At 36.2% G+C, this 18,019-nt stretch overlaps 1 protein-coding gene across 6 annotated transcripts in view; it reads left to right on the top strand.

Annotated features, from left to right (window-relative positions):
• DCDC2 (doublecortin domain containing 2) overlaps positions 1–18,019 on the top strand; it is a 95,569-nt gene that overhangs the window by 62,411 nt on the left and 15,139 nt on the right. For all 6 annotated transcript variants that reach the window (XM_072411613.1, XM_072411619.1, XM_072411615.1 and 3 more), the window contains one exon: positions 13,914–14,014. In XM_072411613.1, coding sequence (XP_072267714.1) covers positions 13,914–14,014 — 101 coding nt within the window. The remainder of the gene's footprint in view (positions 1–13,913; positions 14,015–18,019) is intronic.

The raw sequence follows: 18,019 nt of genomic DNA on the forward strand, positions 1-18,019 counted from the left end.
TTTTTTAAGCTGAAAGTAGGTTCCTTTATTTTATGTTGAGGTTGGTTATACAGTTATTTCTTTACCTCCAGTATGAAATACATAAAGACACATACATACATACGGATGGTAAAAAAGTAAAAATTATTTGGCAAAAGTGTTTCTTTTTAATTATATTATAGCCTCTTGGTAGATTGTTTACATAGGCTCATCTTTCAAAATACTGTAAGCTAAATGTAGTGTAAACAAGAGACATTCGCTTTAAAACCATTAGTAATGCGTCTTTTCATACCATAAATCAACAGCAGTGCTCCTGATGTGATTTTATCTGTTCTAGACCAGTAAGTTGAAGCAGTAAGAATCCCACTAATGACACATGTTGAAATGGGGCATTCCACAGTTTACGAAGTTATAAATTTTTTTTTTCATATTTAACATTTAAAAGGTTTGTTTGCTTTATAGAGAAAAGTCAGGATGACAAAATCCTCTGTTATTAAAAGTAGTGTACTGTCAAAGATTTTACAAAAAATGTATTACAATCTTTGCTAACAATTTTAAGGGTTTTGTTATTCAATGAGTAGTGACTTCTTAAGGGCAACATGCACTTCTACATTAAATGTAATGTGTGCTTAGAGGACGAAGAAAAAGGTTTACTAACATCCTGCACACAATTACTTTCTATTAACTCCCTTTTATTTCTGTCTCTTTAATAAATAAAAAAGCAATGCTCTGTTCTTCTGGGTATCGGGGAACATTTAACCCACCTTTTCCTATGCTGAAAGCTCTATTGCTCAGTAATTGGCCGTTGTTGTCAGAAAGAAAGCTTTTGAAAACCTAAAGATGTGGATCTTAGAAGTGCTACCTCTATACCTTTTTCTAGGCAACTCAACAGACAGGATTCTTCTGGGCAAGGGACCCACTATATTTCTCTGCCCTTCAAAGATGAATGCCAGACACAGAATTTCAATATATCCCTATGTGTCCTACCTATGTTTAGCTTTAGAGTAGCGGTAAAAAAATACCTCTGGGTATCGCTCAAGCATTTGCAAATACTTGATTCAAAAGCATAGCACAACAGTGCTGTTTTTGCTTTCAATTTAATTGAAACAGTTTAAAAAAATGCTTGCAAATGCTTAAAGAAGCTTATGCATCATATGGAGTGATAACCGGTCCAGGGCAAGTTAAGGCGGCAGGGGCAGCAAACTGTTCATAGGTGCTGCATGTATCCGCTGAAAAAACACTGCTGCAAACAACTGTTTGAAAAGAAAAAGTCCCATTTCATTGATAACCATTTTTTCTGCTTGAAATCTATTTGCAAAATAGCACTGGTGCAAAGTAAATCAATGTTCATCGATAGCAGCCCGCATTCTGAGTCTGAATCTCTGTTTAAATACTGCTGTCTAAGAAGCTGAAGGTATACCGACTAGTATCTTGCCTAAGTATACTGCCTAGTTAAGCAATATACACAGATATGACCAATCATTTTTTACATATACAAAACTAATGCTTAATTCATCTGTTGCATAATAGTTTCATCCTTACTATATAGTTTTATGGTTGTTCATTTTACTTGACTGCTCATGAACCAGTTTTGTGCTCTAAAGACACCATCCTTTCCTTTACTGTAATATATATTGCTAATGGCAAAGCTGATGAGCAATGAGGGCCGAGGGATCTAAGTATCAGTCTCTACCTAAAATTTAAAACTTTGTCAGTAACTATCCATCTATTATTAGTATTCATCACATTTTGTATGCAAAATAAATCTAATACAAGTGCAATTTATTGTAAAACTATTAAATTACAATATTCCTTTTTATGTTTATCGCAAAATCTACTGGAATGCACTTCCAGTATATGTTTATTTGGCTTATGACATGAACAAATACGATCTATAAAGCGCCCCTAAACATTAGCTGAATATTGCACACAATTTATGATTTAAGGCTTTGCAAAGCTTTTCATCCAAAATATTGTTCTGCTTGTATTCCTGTGGATAACTAAATTACATTTCTGTTGTGGCCATTTCATCTTTGAACCTCATACTGCATGTTTGATGCAAAAGGGAGAGAAAGGTTACAAGTGGCTGGAGGGAATTGTGCATGTTAGATGCCGGCACATTCACTTTTTATCATGTGTCTTTTTTTTTTCCAGTCACAACCAATTAAGTACAGGAATCAGCTAGTGACCAGGGAGCCAAGGATTTCACTAGAGATAAAAGCATTGAAATGGGTTAAGAGGACAAATGAAATGCTTAGAGAAATTAGTTGTGCCTAGAAAAGTTTACTTTTTTCCATTTTTTCCCTTTTCACATGTTAGATGCAGGCTTGACATATAAAGTGGCTTTTATGAAGTTGCAGAAAATATTGCTGATCCTTCCTATGACCTGATTAGGTGCACTTTATATTATTTATTTTTTTATAAAAAAGCAGGTTTATAATCTGGGATATGGTGTGACAAACATAACTTCTTTTTAAGTGGGTCTATTCTTGAAACAATCCAGTCACTTTCTAAACGAAATAAACCTAAAATTTTCCACAAAACAAGATAAATACTGAGGTTTCTGGTGAAAGTGGGCATTGTTACATTTCCCCACTGCACAATATGGTTCCTTCAGCAAACCCAATGTCATTATTATGCATGTTAGTGATGTAGGGGAATGTTGGAATGAACCTCCACAACATCCAGTGAGGGATACATTCCTAACACTACTGGAAGTGTCTGATAACAGTGGTGTCTGGTGTTCTTCAAAAGACTAAACTTTCAACATACCACCAACCAGAAAGGTGAGTATTCTTATTTTGAAGTCTACTTTTAGTTCCGCCTCCTCACTTTAAATATCATGATTTATATGAAAAATACACATGCCGATATCAAATCACAATATTTTCAATAGATAAGTACTTCATGCCTGTCATATAAAAAAAAATGATCCTAATGATGTGTCCTGCTTGCATTCATGTTTAGACCAACTGTTTAGGTGTAAGGCCTTAGTCTATCACCAGCGCTCATCACACACCTATCTCCCAATCTTACTCTGCCCTCTCCACCTATACTAAGCCCTCGCTTAGGCTTGAAAGGCTGGTTGCGCTGTGCCAGCACATGGGGGAGGAGTGACAGAGGACCAGTAGCCCACAAAAGCAGGACAGGGGACACAATGGAAATTCAGACAGCCCAGGTTACCAGGTTATCCATAGATATGTAGGACAGGAGAGTCCAGTAGAGGTAAGTCCAGAAACAGAACCATGGGTCATACACAGGTTATCAGTCTGCCAAACAGGTTCCAAGAGTTAGGACAAGCAGAGTCAGGGTCATAAGCAAAGGTTGGTCCAGGCAGCAAATAATCACAGGTCCAATAAGGGTCAACAACAGGTAATCTAATAGATAACTGCATTACCAGTAGACTATACAAGCTAAAGGTTACAACAGGCAACTGGAACTTGGACCTGAGAAGCTATAAAGAACCAGAAGCCAATGGCAGGGCAAGATCATAGCCAGTAACTACTGTTTTGATTGAGTGTAGCACAACTCAATTTATGAGCAAGGGATGCTGAGATGCATGAGGCACATGCATAGCTAAAGGGAAACCATGGATGCTTCAAGCTGCAGTGCGGAAGACAACTAAATGCTTGATCTCCTTTACTACTGCTAGCGATGGTATTAGATGGTATCGGATCGGATGGTATCGGGAGCGCTGGACTGCATTGGCTTAGGATGAAGAATCACCGGTCATAGATGCGTCTCCTAACATTATGATGCAATAAAGTTTTAGGAATTTACATACATTATGAATTAACCTTCATTATTATTTATTGTGCATAGAAACAAGTTTTTACCCACTACCTGTCCATGCTCACATATTTGATTAGTAACAATCAAATATGTGTGCACTTGCCAACACTTTAATAAGGAAACTTTTTCCAGTGCACCTTGTTAGCTGACTTAAGTGGCACCATGTGCAATCCCCAAGGTAACTGTGGTCTGCCTCTGCCTTACTCTGGTGTACAGGTGATGCTTTTCGGTTAATCTGGGAATGACTGCAGCATATAAAATTTCTGTATAGTAATGAACAAAGGAATATTACATTAAAGTTCCAGAAACTTCTGTCCTATTACATAGATAGACTAGCATACAATATGTAAGTTTCTTGTTTTACCATTAGTAATTAGTAATTAGTAATACAATCCTTGTAATAGTCCATTTTGTAATATAAAATAATCAGTAGAATATATTTACAAAATACCTAAAGATAGACCTTTCTTTCCAATTATCAGTAAGTTTTGGATTTTGTAAGCTGCTCACATTTCTCTAATTTCTTGGAATAAGTTAAATTCAATTTAATGAACAGTAACAGTTTGATAATTTCAAAAAATGCTTCAGGAGCTTAGAAAGGAAAATATTCATATTTTTATATGTAACAGCTGTCTTCTTACCTGAAGCAGATTTTTTAAAATACCTGTTTGAGCACTTGTAGTTCAAGGGGGGAATGTATTGGCACAATTGTCTGTTAAGATCACTATGTATTTGAAACTAAAATGTAAATTCTCCTAAACTCAAAGCATTTCAGGTAGGCAACACAGCCTTGAAAAAACCTTGTCAAAACCCATTGTTCACTGTATTCTAGGCAAGCGCTTATAGCTAGAAGTGTTACTAGAGTCTGGTATATGAGTGCATTGAATTACCACTCAAAAGTAACACTGAAATGGCTCACAAACACACTATCAATCTATATACCCAGAGTAGAACTCAATATTATTGATTGCTATAACCACTCATATGAATCTGCAAAAAAGCCACAGGCACTTCTACTGCTCCAAACCCTTAGGAGTTATTTTACATATTATCTCAAAAAGATGAATAACTGGGGTCCACACAATGTCCCTGCTAATAGGCTGTTTTTGACATCCATACCAATCTGTCAAGAACAGGGAAGCCACAATCTAGCAGCACCTTCTATACTAGCCATGAAATCATGCCTAGTATGTTCCTCAACAAAACAGAATCTTGGCCAAGCACAAACCAAAGTTTGTAATGGCATTAAAAGGAAAAGTTGCTTTACGAAACCTCACATTCTTGCAGGATATCCTATATATTACCTTAAAAAAGGTTCTATTTAAAGGCACGTGTGACTGTTTGTTTTTCTGACCTATTAACCTCCCTAGCGGTTCATTTCTTTCCGGTTTTATACATCTAAAAGCGGTACATTGTTTTTAATGAAAAATACAGTATAATATAGTAGTATGAGTATAATAAAGCTTGAAACACAAAATCATTTAAAAACTAAAAAAAAAAATTTAATTAAAAAAAAAATTTTAATTAAAAAAAAAATACATATTATACTCATACTATTATATATACTGTTAAATAAATGTTCTTGAAAACAGTGTACTGCTTTTACAATCCAATGTATTGCATTCAATACAGTTATTTTGTATTGAATGCAATACTAATAGATTTTGAATTTCTCGCCCCGCCTGGCCAGGACGTACACACGCACCGACATCACCGGGAACTCCCCCAGTGACTCATCGGATGCAGAAGCAGGAAGAAAAAAGAAGACGGAGGTCGCGGCGCTGGATGGCACGGAACCCCGGCGGATCAGGTAAGGGCTCTATTTACTAACCTTCCCTAGGTGTTCCAACCCCGAGTATGACTCGGGGTTACCACTTGTAGCAACTTTTTTCTACCCTGAGTCACACTCGGGTTACTGCTAGGGAGGTTAAAGTATATTTTATTACTGTCTATACCATTACATAAATTTCCTATGCGCCTTAGAATTTAAACCTTTGTAGTATAAAAATGAGGTAGCGGTAGGTTTGTAGTGGCTAAACTAATGAAGGGACGGCTAAGTGGGCCCGATGAAGCGTGTTAAGTATGGAGAGGAGAATGAGTAAATTGAAAGTCTTGGAAATAAACTGCAGTCTGTTGAAGACTAATATGCATTTTTTTAGTTTATTAAAATTTTAGAAAGTATCATGCAATCTGTGTCCCTATATCACCCACCTCTACAATCATCTGGGTTGAAAGTAAAGGGAAAAATCTATACATATAGTAATAGAAATACTTTTTAGTAGAGTGAGGATGGGACAGCACTGCAATGGGGACATATTATTGTACAGCACAAAACCTGCCCTTTACAGTTCTTTGACCATTAAAAAGTGGCGGGCTAAAAAAACTGAAGCTGATCCCCAGACATTACATTTTTTTTGATGCTACAGCAGGGTAGAACCTCCACCAGGTTTTTATTACTATCTATGTCAGGTGAGGAAGTCATTTTTGGCTTCTTACTTTCTGTATAGGCATTACAGGGACTAGAACTGAGAGAAAATCCTTTCAATGGGATCACAGACAAAACTAACCTGACAAATTCTTCTTTACAAAACAATTAATATTATGATAACGTCTTTTATAGATAGACATATCCTTACATAATCAGGTCTCTTACATGCCTGTTGCTGTAATGTCATGAACAGCTTTTGTTAAAGCGTATATAAACCCAAGATCAAAAATTGTATATATTGCAGTTTATCAATTCTTTAATGTAGTGTTAATATTAGTTTTTCTTTTCAGGCTTTTTAAATCTTTTTTCACCGGATAATCCTTCGAAGAACAAATTTCCTGTTCTAGTGATACCACATTTACTGTAATGTATTTGTGAGTATAGGCAAAAGTAATTTGTAGTTTATTGCGAGCTATAATGTTGAAAATGCTACAAATACCTGCAACAAATCCAAGGCAGTTACCACAACTTCAATATATTACATTTTTGTTTTTGGCTTTGGATGCACCTTACATAGATTATGTTTACTGGTCAGTTATGTGTATTTCATTATACTTCAATATACCATGCAATACATTTTTCCAGTGGGCTATTTTCATTTTTTTATGAAAAACTCATTTTACCTGCTAGATTTTAAAGGAAAGTTCACATGGTAGATGTTTATGATAAAGACACTTAAAGCTGACCTGTCTAAGTCAGATTCCACAAATTAGTAGCATCCAGTTAAATGTGAGAGTATGCTTCTAGAAAGATATGGACATAGATCAAGAGAGCATCCGTCTCCTCCTTAATCTTCCCGATATGACCTTTTCTAAAGGCTGCAGTAATAACTTACATTGAGATAATAATGGCATATCAGCTATGAGATTGGTATATCTTGGAATGGACAGCAGAGCTCAAAAGCTAAATGCAAGGACAGCATATAGCATTATAAGCCCGCTAGCTATACCATGGTGCTGATAACTAATATCTGCACACGTGGAGGAAAGGCAATGGCCCTGTAGATGAAGACAGTGAGGGAAATGAGTTTGCATTTTTTATTAGGAAGCGTTAGTCATGACAGATGCTGTCGACTTTATGGATTTTTATTAAACAGAGATTATTTTTCTTTTTAATTTTTTAATTGAAATATACCTTCACTAATACGATCAGCATTCTGCTGTTCTATTTTCTCCTCTCTTTCCAGCAAATTATATTATCGACAGCAAATCATAAACTCATGTGTCCTGTTCCATCCCTCACAGCAATCCATGGGATTTAATGAGGCAAAGATTTTTACATTTTATTTTTAATTTGATTTTGCATTTTTATGAGGCAGCCTCCGTGGTAAATCACATTAAAAATGTTTATGGTCACATTAACTTTCTTGCTTACATACAGAGCTTACAGTTAATAAATGACTGTGATTTCCATAAAATATTCAGAACAGACCATTATTACAATGATTTTTTTATCCCTACTGCTAAACTTCAATCAGTTTTAGATTTGAAATGCATTAAGTGACTGTGTGTAATGTTATAATTTGTGCGGCAATAAATTTTTTAGAGTTGCCAATGGTTAAAAAAGGAAGCTTGGGCAAAAGGTATTAATTGGCATGCTTAATTATTTAAAATATATTGATTTTGTACTAGTTATTTAGATGTATAAGTCATTTGCTATTTAGTGTGTGCATGTAATTTTCTTGTTTATCCAAGTGTACAAAAGGGCTTTAGTGATGTTACCATGAAATAATGAGCTCTCTTGACACTTTTCCCATTTCACTTGTTTTTCACGTAAAGGCAGTTAAAAGCCCTGTGAATGGAAGGGCTGCTTTGCCGACTATCTGTTTCATTGTTCATTTAGGAAGTTGAGTGTGTTCCATTGCCAAATTACTGTGAATCTTTTCAGTGGCTAGTTTTGTATTATTATCATTACAGGCACATAAGTCACTGGATCCAGCTGCTTATGCAATTTTGGCTTTGGATGTATTATCATACTCTGCAAAGGTCTCACTTTAACTCTCTGCTTCATGTTATTAGGGCGTGAACTGAATGTACATCGCAAATTACAGGGCAGCAAATGATTTTGTAGAACAGTATACAGCAGGATGAGCATTTTTAGTATATATTGGTGTAGCCCACCTGATTGGTTGTTTACATGGATTTGTGTTTTGCCCACAGCTTGGGCCTTTTTTTTTTTTTGTTTCGGGTCCCTTTTTGCATGTTATGGCTGTTATGCCATAGGAAAGCAACTGGTAATATTCAAAATATATTCTCATACTAACAATTGGAATTTTTTTTTCGTATTATAATGTAACAAGGAAGTTTGGTCGAAATGAGCTAACAATGGTCATGTAACGAGTTGATTGGTTGAGATCAGTGTATAATTGTTAACTCCAGATATCATAGAATTGAGTGCTGACGCTGACGTTTTGTGGATACGCATAAAAAAAAATGCTAGCTTCTCCCTGCCTGACTCTTCCCAGTTAGATGATAACCAAGTTGTGTGATCTTGCTGATGGAGCTGTTGCTGTTTTGGACCATTGTATGCATCCAATTAAGATAAGTACTAACTTTTAATTAAGCAGTGCCTGAGTGTTTTGTGTCATTCTTTAACCCTTTCTGACTCTTGTAGTCCCACAAACACTTCCAACTTGTTACAATGGGGTCCTCAGTTGTTCCATAATACTAGACCTTAACTATACTCTACACCAGCAGTTCTGGTCAAAAGGTTATACAGGAATATTTTGAAAGGCTCTGCCCACTATTTTAACATGCAAATCAATCTGCTTAGTTTTTGGATCTGTGCTAAAAGTAAACATGCAAATATCTTTTCTTTTTTGTTCTAACAAGGCTGTCTTTTGTTTTTCACTATTTAGGTGAGATTTTTGTTTTGGATTTAGATTTGGTTTCTTTTAGCCTGCTTTACCACAAGGTGACCAGTTTTTTGTGTCAGTCAATAAATCCTTCTCTACAGAAGCCATTGTTTCCATATACTGCACAGATGATGACCAGCTAGCTTTAAATAGCTATATAAAGTTTAGAATGACTGTCTCTATATTAATATTCTGTATCTATACTCTAAACCAGAGGCACTGGAGCTATTTTTGGCCACAAGGGAAAGACTTGGCATGTCTTCTCGCTCTCTAAAACATCATGAATAATCCCCTAGTATTTTAGATCTATCATAGAGACAAGGGAGACAAACATATACAGTTGTACATTCGTATAGGTCCTTAATTCGTTCCAGATCATTAGACTTAAACTAAATAGGACTTATACCAAACAAGTTTTACCTATAGGAAATAAAAGGAAAATGATTAATCCGTTCCCATGAAAAAAAAAACATTGGCATTATTAGTTATTGGCATACTATTCATTGATGGGGCTGTATAAAATAGTTTAAACACTGCTTAATACTAAAATACATACATACAAAAGCAATTAGATGAAATAAATAAAATTTAACATCACTTTACTTTGCTGAGAAGAGTCAAGTGCTTACTAGGATGGTGCTGAGAAGGGAGGAGGAGGAGATGTTATATAATTCAAAGAGAGTTTTAGCTTTATAGTTGTTCACTGAATGGTAGCAACTGGAGTACTGACGCTCGTGGCCAGTCGTGGCTTTGTCTCGAGAGAGGTAAATAAGGGTAGTGTGCGGTGTTATCACTCCTTTTGACCCATACAATTTCTAGCACAAAGGTTGTATACCAAGCAAAGGTTGTATACCAAGCAAAATTTTTCATGTTGGCGGCTCTGGCTGGTGTGTCCCCCAGGTGGTTCTTCTCCTGACACCGCTGATGGGCAGGTTGCAAGCGATCATTAAATGCTTTTCAACTGTCCCCTCCGGTGAACTATTCACTTCTTTACAGCTACCAGGGGGACGTCAGTCTGATCTAACCTTAGGTGTTGGTTTTAACTTGCAGGTAAAATTATTATTCTCTCACAGGTATATCTAAATGCCAAACATTTAGTATAGTACCAGGGTCACTTTAAGGCAGAAAATATTTATTTGAGTCCAAATATCACTGAATTGTCACTATAGTTTCTTATTTCAAGTAACTGTGATAGAATAATCCTAGGCGCACAATTGCAATACAGACAGTTACTGCATAATATAAAATCACATATGTTATAATTATGGTCTGATAGATCCATTGTCAAATAAACAAGATATAAAAGAGACAAGAGACAGAACTGTTGTGGACCAGCCGCGATACAACCACAGATGGTTCTATTCATACTGCAGAGCATATTCTACACCCTTTTATATCAAGGATTAGAAACATTTGCTGCGTTCTCTGAATTTCAGATAAAGATGAGGTAATGCCTGATTTTACATGTTTTTTTTTTAGAACAAAACACAATGCTTTCTTCAACTTTATTGTATTTAGTTACCTTAGCTACAAAGGCATATGCATATATTATAGAGGATGCCAAGGGACCAGCACGTGTTTGGATTACAAATAAGAAAATGACTCAGATATATTGCAATGTAGCAGATAGCTCAAGGCTCTCTACAGTTTGTACGAGAACAAAGCCTACGGTATTTTTTTTAAATATTTACTTATAAAATGAATTGACAGTGGTGTCTAAAAGTGCTGATTGCCTTAAAAATTCAAAGTCACACACTTTTTTTTCATTCAGCTAGACACTATTTCCACCATATGTTGTACTGTTATCTGTGATGAATTGTCCTGTCACTGATTGTGTAAGACATGTTTGCATCCATATGCATGTGTGTTGAGAGCAAGGAAATAATTACGGAATCTAGTCAGAGTGCGTGTTCATTTTTTATTCATATGTGCCATTTTGGTCTTGTCAGCTGTTGGATTCTTCTCCAGTTGAACAAATTCAGTCTTTTAAGACTCATCCATCTGTTGTAGTCAATATATTTTATTAGGTACCTAATTTGAAGTTTGTGTTTCCCACTGGGACGTACCAGTGGTTCACCTGAACAAGCTTGCTTACAGACATATAATTAGACCCGTCTTGCAGAGCTCATCTAAGCTTAAAAGGAAATTTTTTCTATCATATATAAAGAATGAAACTTTTTATTGGATACACATGTAATTTAAAACAATTATCTCAATATTAAAAATCGGAACTAAATCCAACCATTAAAAAATTGCAACAAGGCAGGACCTTTATTGCAGAAGGGACAATGATGTCCTTTTCACAATAAAATAAACATGCCTGCCTGATCACAATTTTTTATTCACCCACCTGTTCCAAAGATGGTGCGCCATCTTCTTCTGCTCCTTCTTTTTGTTCTGGATTGGCTGGGCTGATAAAGGTCCTGCACTTGCCCAGAATATCCCAGCATCAACGGTTGAATGTTTTTTATAGAAACAAGAACAGGCAGGTAAGTATGCTTTTTTTCCCAAAGGGACATCACCTGTCCCTTCTGCAATAAAAATCCTGCTCAAAGGATGATATTAGATGTGAATTCTAATGCAAGCATTACAACAAAAATACTTTGTATACTGAGGAATGTATCACTTGTTATTTGTAGCCCACCGAAATGAACATGATTCTCTTCTATCGAAAATATGGATGTAAACTCTGTAGCTTTCAGATTAAAGTGGTGTGTTGCCCCATAAATAGTAGTTTTATTTTGTACCTTGTGTTGTATAGGGGTAGATATTGTATCCGGGACTTTACAGTGGTGTATTACCCTATAAATGGTAGTTCCATTTTGTACCTTGCAGTAGTAAAATGATAGGCTCTGAATCTTGGATATTGTAGTATTGCATTGCCCCATAACTGGTAGTTCTCTTTTGCACCTTGCTGTATCATAGAAATAGATTTGGTATCTTGGAAATGACAGTATTGCATTGTTCCATAATTAGTAGTTACATTTTCTACCTTGCTGTAGTATAGAGATTGACTCTGCGTCCTGCATTGTACAGTATTGTGTTGTGCCATAATCAGTAGCTAAATTTTGTTACCTTGCTGAATTATAGAGATACACTCTTTACCTTTTGCATTACAGTTGTGTATTGTGCTGAGCATTACCATATATTATATTTCAAAAGTTAATAGCAAATTTTTGCCATAGGCTTAAATAAACAATTTTATTTTTAGACATTGGGATTGAGCCTTTTTTCAGACTGAGGTGGGGAGATTTCACAGTGTTGAAGCCAAGTAAAGGCATAACTTATGCAGTTTACGTGAATTCTTGGAAGATGCTGGTTCACATCACATTTTGAAAAACCTGGTCTGGATTTCTTCCAAGTCATGTGCTATTTGTTAGCAAATGTTTTGAAACCTGGATCGGATACATTCTAGGTGTGCTGGATCACCCAGCTTCACTGAGGAAAGTGTATCCTCTCCTTGGAGAGCTTTATTAAATACGGGCCATTATGTTTATTGGTAGTGGGCCATTCAATAGCTTCTGTATATGTTACATCTCTGATTCCGCAAGTTTGAAAAGTGTAACTTACAATGTTTGCCTGTGTAAGGATACCCTAATTTACATGATCCTAATCATAGTTCTAATATTGTGTACAGTATTTGTTGTGGAAACAATAATTGCAATGTACAGTGATGCCAAAAATGCATGCATTTGCATGAGCACCCATTTGACTGGTGCCAGCTCGAACTTGCCAAACAAAATTAATCCTGGTAAGGACAAAATGTCATGGAGCATTTAAAGATGAATTGTGAACAGACAATTCTACTTTTTTAACTCCTTTGTGTCCCTCAGGATCTTCCCTGCATTTAAAAGCTGGTATACTCTTTCTATAGGTATTTTTACATTTATCTATGCATAATTGTGTAAATATGTCTGTTTGGTCTCTTCTTTTAAATAAATTTATGGTGGTTCTTTTAAAAATGCATCAGTTACAAATAGTGGTGGTAGCAGTGCAAAAGACTAAATAGTGGTGGTCAACGAGCTAGATATAAGAGGGCCAAGCTATGGCCCTTAACGTTACTAACAGCCCATCTTCAGTTTTCAGTAACAATAATGTTAGAGGCGACTTTGGACAGCAGAAATATACATGGGCATGGTCATAGACTCCAGAAATGCGATGATCAAAAGATGATCAGGGACTTCAGCCATGCTACGACGTTGGGACAGGTTTTGAGAATATAGATGTGCTGCAGGAGACAGTCGAAGACGGGGCATAAATGGGCTTTAATAATGAACCTCAGAACTTCTAAGGTGGCATATACACCTAGGTCCAACCTAGATCAACCTAGATCTGTTTATAGGTAGTACCTAAGATGCTGACAATTCCGTGAGCATGGATAAAGAACAAATTTGAAATTCTAAATACTAAATGCATATGCTAATTCTGCTCCAGGTTAAACTAATTAAATCCATATGTCACAGGCACTGTTATGTAACTCAGTATCTCTGCAGTGACTAATTCGTTAAATCTTTTTATCTTCATTCAAACAAAACTGCTGTACTTGAAAAGATACAGTTCCAGCTCAACGCTTCTCTAAGCAGAAAAATACAAGGTGTTTATCAGATATTCAGGCAGTTCACAGATGATTTGTGAATCCCGAGCGAGTACATGATCACTGTAGTATAGCAGAAACCTGTGCACACAACAACCTACTCTGCTGATTTGTCAGTACAGGAGCTGCATTTACTGAATTCTGCCACTGAGGATCAGACTTGAGCCATATTTGGGTAAAATTCATTTCTGTATTTTTTTGTGCAGATGATGGCATTTTCAAAGCTGGTGAAGACAGATCAGAAATGTGGGGGGCATCAGAAGTTCAGGAAGATGAAAACACTAAAGTGGAGGTTCCGGTTGATCAGGTAATTTGCCTTGCAGCTTTTAAGCTATCAAATAGTAATGAGAAAAAGAAAAATAATACAAATTGTTAGCCCGCTCAACACCAGCAGCTGAGACTGGAAGGCTATAAAGGGCTCATTTTAAACCTCATATTCTAGCAGCTAATTAAAGTCGAAATGCAGACGAGTGCTTTTAATTTGAAACATTCAAAGCATTTTCTGGGTATTTTTTTTAAGAGTTATAGATTGGTAAATGTTACTATTTTAAGGGTGATTTGCATAATGTTCACTTTGCCCTAGGTAACCTTTTATGAATATAGTGCTAAGAGATGTTGCTGTCGCTTCAAAGCAGGTATTCAGATTCTGCAAGATTACATTTACGCTGATCTTTATAGCTCTGGTGGTACATGTATTATAGCAATTTTAAATATCCTCTGAATGTGTAATTAGGAATGCTGCACTAATTGGGCCAGTGAGTGCTTTGAAGTCACCCTTTTTAATTCACCAGCCAATCACACATGACACCTGAATGTCTAAAAGTCTCCTTAGGGAAATGGTAGTAAACAGCACAAAGTTTTACAACATATATTACAAACATATTAGCAGACTGTCTTACCTGCTTCTGTTCTGGAGTCAGTACTTACACTATTTTACTTGTAAAGGTCCAATTTAAAATAAAAATGCTATCCAGATGGCAAGATGAAATCAATGCAGAGCTGTCTATCAAGCAGCAACATCTTGCTTTACTGATGACTCATGTGCCTAGCACAGGGAGTGGGAAGAGACTAGTTGGGGCTGATTCATTAAAGGAGCTTCTGCTGTTGACATAGGAAAGTAAATGATCACTCATAATTCACTCATTTTATTGAATGAGGTTGAGCTTTGCTAACATTAGCTTGCAGAGTGAATATCCTAAACGCCTTTTGTGAATCAACCCTACTGTTTAACATAAACACAATGGCAATTGTCACTTAGAAGAAGAATGCCTTGAACATAATCACTTTTAGAAATAGTTAAATCAGTGGATAGTTCTGCTTTCAAACACTATTTATTAATGTTTTCAGCCAGGTATATTCATATAGCAATCCATTGGAAAATGTGTGGGTTTTGGCTAAAGGTTTTGTGAACCGTTAAAGACCCTTTACAACTAAATCAAAAGCACAAGAATTTGGATCAAGGGCATCACAGGGACAAAAAATTCCAGGGAAACATTTCTAAAACCCTGGATTATTAGGGCCCGCAGGCAAATCATCATACACAAGAATGTGTATATTTAGAATACCTGTGCTGTTTTGGCACAGTAGAACACATAGTTCATGTACAAGAAGCATCTTTCATATGGACATTGCTAATTCATTTTTAGTTGTCATGTGCAAATGTGACTTGACTGTTCAGTTTCTTTCAAATTGGACTTCGTTAATTAATTAGTGGATGTTGTGTGCAAACGTGATAGGTGAATGTCACGACTTATTATTATAATTATAGCGCTGTTTATCTGTTTGGTTCTCATGGAGGTCCACCCCAGGCATTCAAAAGGGTTAAAGGATAATGTAAAGATGGTCGTGTTTTAGATTAGCAGCGCAGTAGCAGATACTTATTCTATTCTCTGTTGTAATTAGCTCATTAACTTACATTACATTCAGTATGTTTCTGTACAATTAATGCACTCTGAGATAATTTTCGAGTAAGCAAATTTATACAGGGTCACATAGTTCAGAGAAGGACAGCCAGACACTAAGGTGAATACCAATAACACATCCAGGACCAAAGAGAAACCTGCATTTGAAGCTAACCATCATCACTTTCTGCCTTGAGTCATTATCTCAATTTATTTCTAACCTTAAAGCAAGAAAACACCAGGGTTTTTGTTAAATGAATATTAGCTAAAAATTGGTTAGTACCAGTATGTTATGAGCATATTTAACTATTGATCAAAATAAAAAAAATGAATTGTGTAATAAGCAGATTCAGTAAACACACAAATATAACAGTAAAAAGCCAAAGTGAGAGTTACAATTAAAGCTGACATTTAAAGTGGAACATTACAACCATAGCGATATGGGTCTACATGTACCACATCCCTTAACCATGCAACAACACTTTATAAGTCTGTGGGACTTGTAAGGTACAATGCTTCTCCTCTGACATGTTGTTAGAAAAAGCAGCAAACAGTGGAGGAGTTTTAATCATGGGAGATTTCACCTACCCTGACATTGACTGGAGTAATGGCACTACAGGAACAGCAAAAAGGAGGAAAATTGTGAATTTATTACAAGATAATTTTATGGTACAGGTTATAGAAGCCCCAACTAGAAATGATACTCTGCTGACCATAATATGATTTCATTTATTGTAAGCTGTAAACAGGAAGCAAAAACAGGAAAGATAAAAACATTTAATTTTAAGAGAGCAAATTTTCCATTATTAAGGGCGGCTCTCTGTGACTGGGGCTGGGAGACAATATTGTCCTCAAAGAACACAGAACAGAAATGGGAATGTTTCAAGTCTGTTCTACAAAAGCAAACTGAAAAATATATGAGTAATAAGTTTAAGAGGCTAAAATTAAAACCTATGTGGCTCACAGCTGATGTTAAAAAAGCCATAAGGAACAAGAAAAGAGCATTCCAAAAATATAAAAATGAAGGATCACCTTCATCATTTGAAACCTATAAAGAAAATAATAAAAAAAAAGAAAAAGGAGATAAACTGTGCAACACTTTAAAATGAAAGACAGATTGCAAAGGAAATTAAGGCAAACCCCCCAAAATTTTTCAAATATAATAATAGCATAAAGATCAGATCTGACCATGTAGGCCCCTAAAGGATGTTACTGGGTAGGTAACTGGGGATAAAGACAAGGCAGATTTACTAAACACTTTTATTTAGCTCTGTGTACATGAAGGGAAATTGCGCATCTCAAATCCAAATTCATAATGGCAATGTCACTGCCTTAAATGAGTCACAATGGTTTAGAATTAATATGATTGAGAAACAGCTCAGAAAAATTAGGGTTGACAAAGCACCAGGACCTGATGAATTGCATCCATGTGTCCTCAAAGAGCTGAGCTCAGTTATTTCAAGGCCAATATTTCTAATTTTTAGAGACTCTTTAGTCACTGGCAAGGTACCAATGGATTGGCGTAAGGCCAATGTGGTTCCTATCTTCAAAAAGAAAGCAAAGTCATTACGAGGTAACTACAGACCCGTTAGTTTAACTTCCATAGTTGGAAAGGTCTTAGAGAGTTTGATAAAGAACCACATAGAGGAGTTTCTGCTAGAAAATAGTATTATAAGTGATAGTCAGCATGGCTTCAAGAAAGACAGAAGTTTTCAAACAAATTTACTCTCTTTTTATGAGGAAGTAAGTAAACAGGTAGACAGTGGAATAGCAGTTGATATAGTGTACTTTGCTAAATAGTGGACTTTGCTAAAGCATTTGACACTGTACCCCACAGACGGTTAATATGGAGCTTAGGGTCGATAGGTTTAGAAAAGTCAATCTGTAAATGGATAGAGAACTGGCTTAAAGATGGCATCCAGAGAGTTGTAATTAATGATTCATACTCTGAATGGTCCAAGGTTATTAGTGGTGTACCCCAGGGTTCAGTGTTGGGGAATGATATAGAGTTTGGGATTAAAAGTACCATTTCTGTGTTGCAGTTGACACCAAACTTTGTGACGGAATTAAGTCCATACAGGATGTCTATAATCTACAAGCAGACCTGGGTGTACTGTTTGATTGGGCAGCCAAGTGGCAAATGACATTTAAAATGGATAAATGTAAAGTTATGCACTTGGGAGCTACCGTGTTTCCCCGATGATAAGGCATCCCCATCAAATAAGCCACCCCCCGATTTTTGCTCAAACAATTAAAATAAAGCACCCCCCGCAAATAAGAAATCCTCCGATACCTGATACTGTGTGCCTCTGTGTGACTCCTCGATGCTGGCTGCAGTGCAGAGTGAAACTGAAAGTAACTTCAAAGGACAAGCAAGCTGCTGATCCCTGCCCTAACGGAGTCTGTTACCC

Source organism: Pyxicephalus adspersus, chromosome 5 (assembly GCF_032062135.1).
Source record: "Pyxicephalus adspersus chromosome 5, UCB_Pads_2.0, whole genome shotgun sequence".
In the NCBI taxonomy this organism is placed as follows: Eukaryota; Metazoa; Chordata; class Amphibia; order Anura; family Pyxicephalidae; genus Pyxicephalus; species Pyxicephalus adspersus.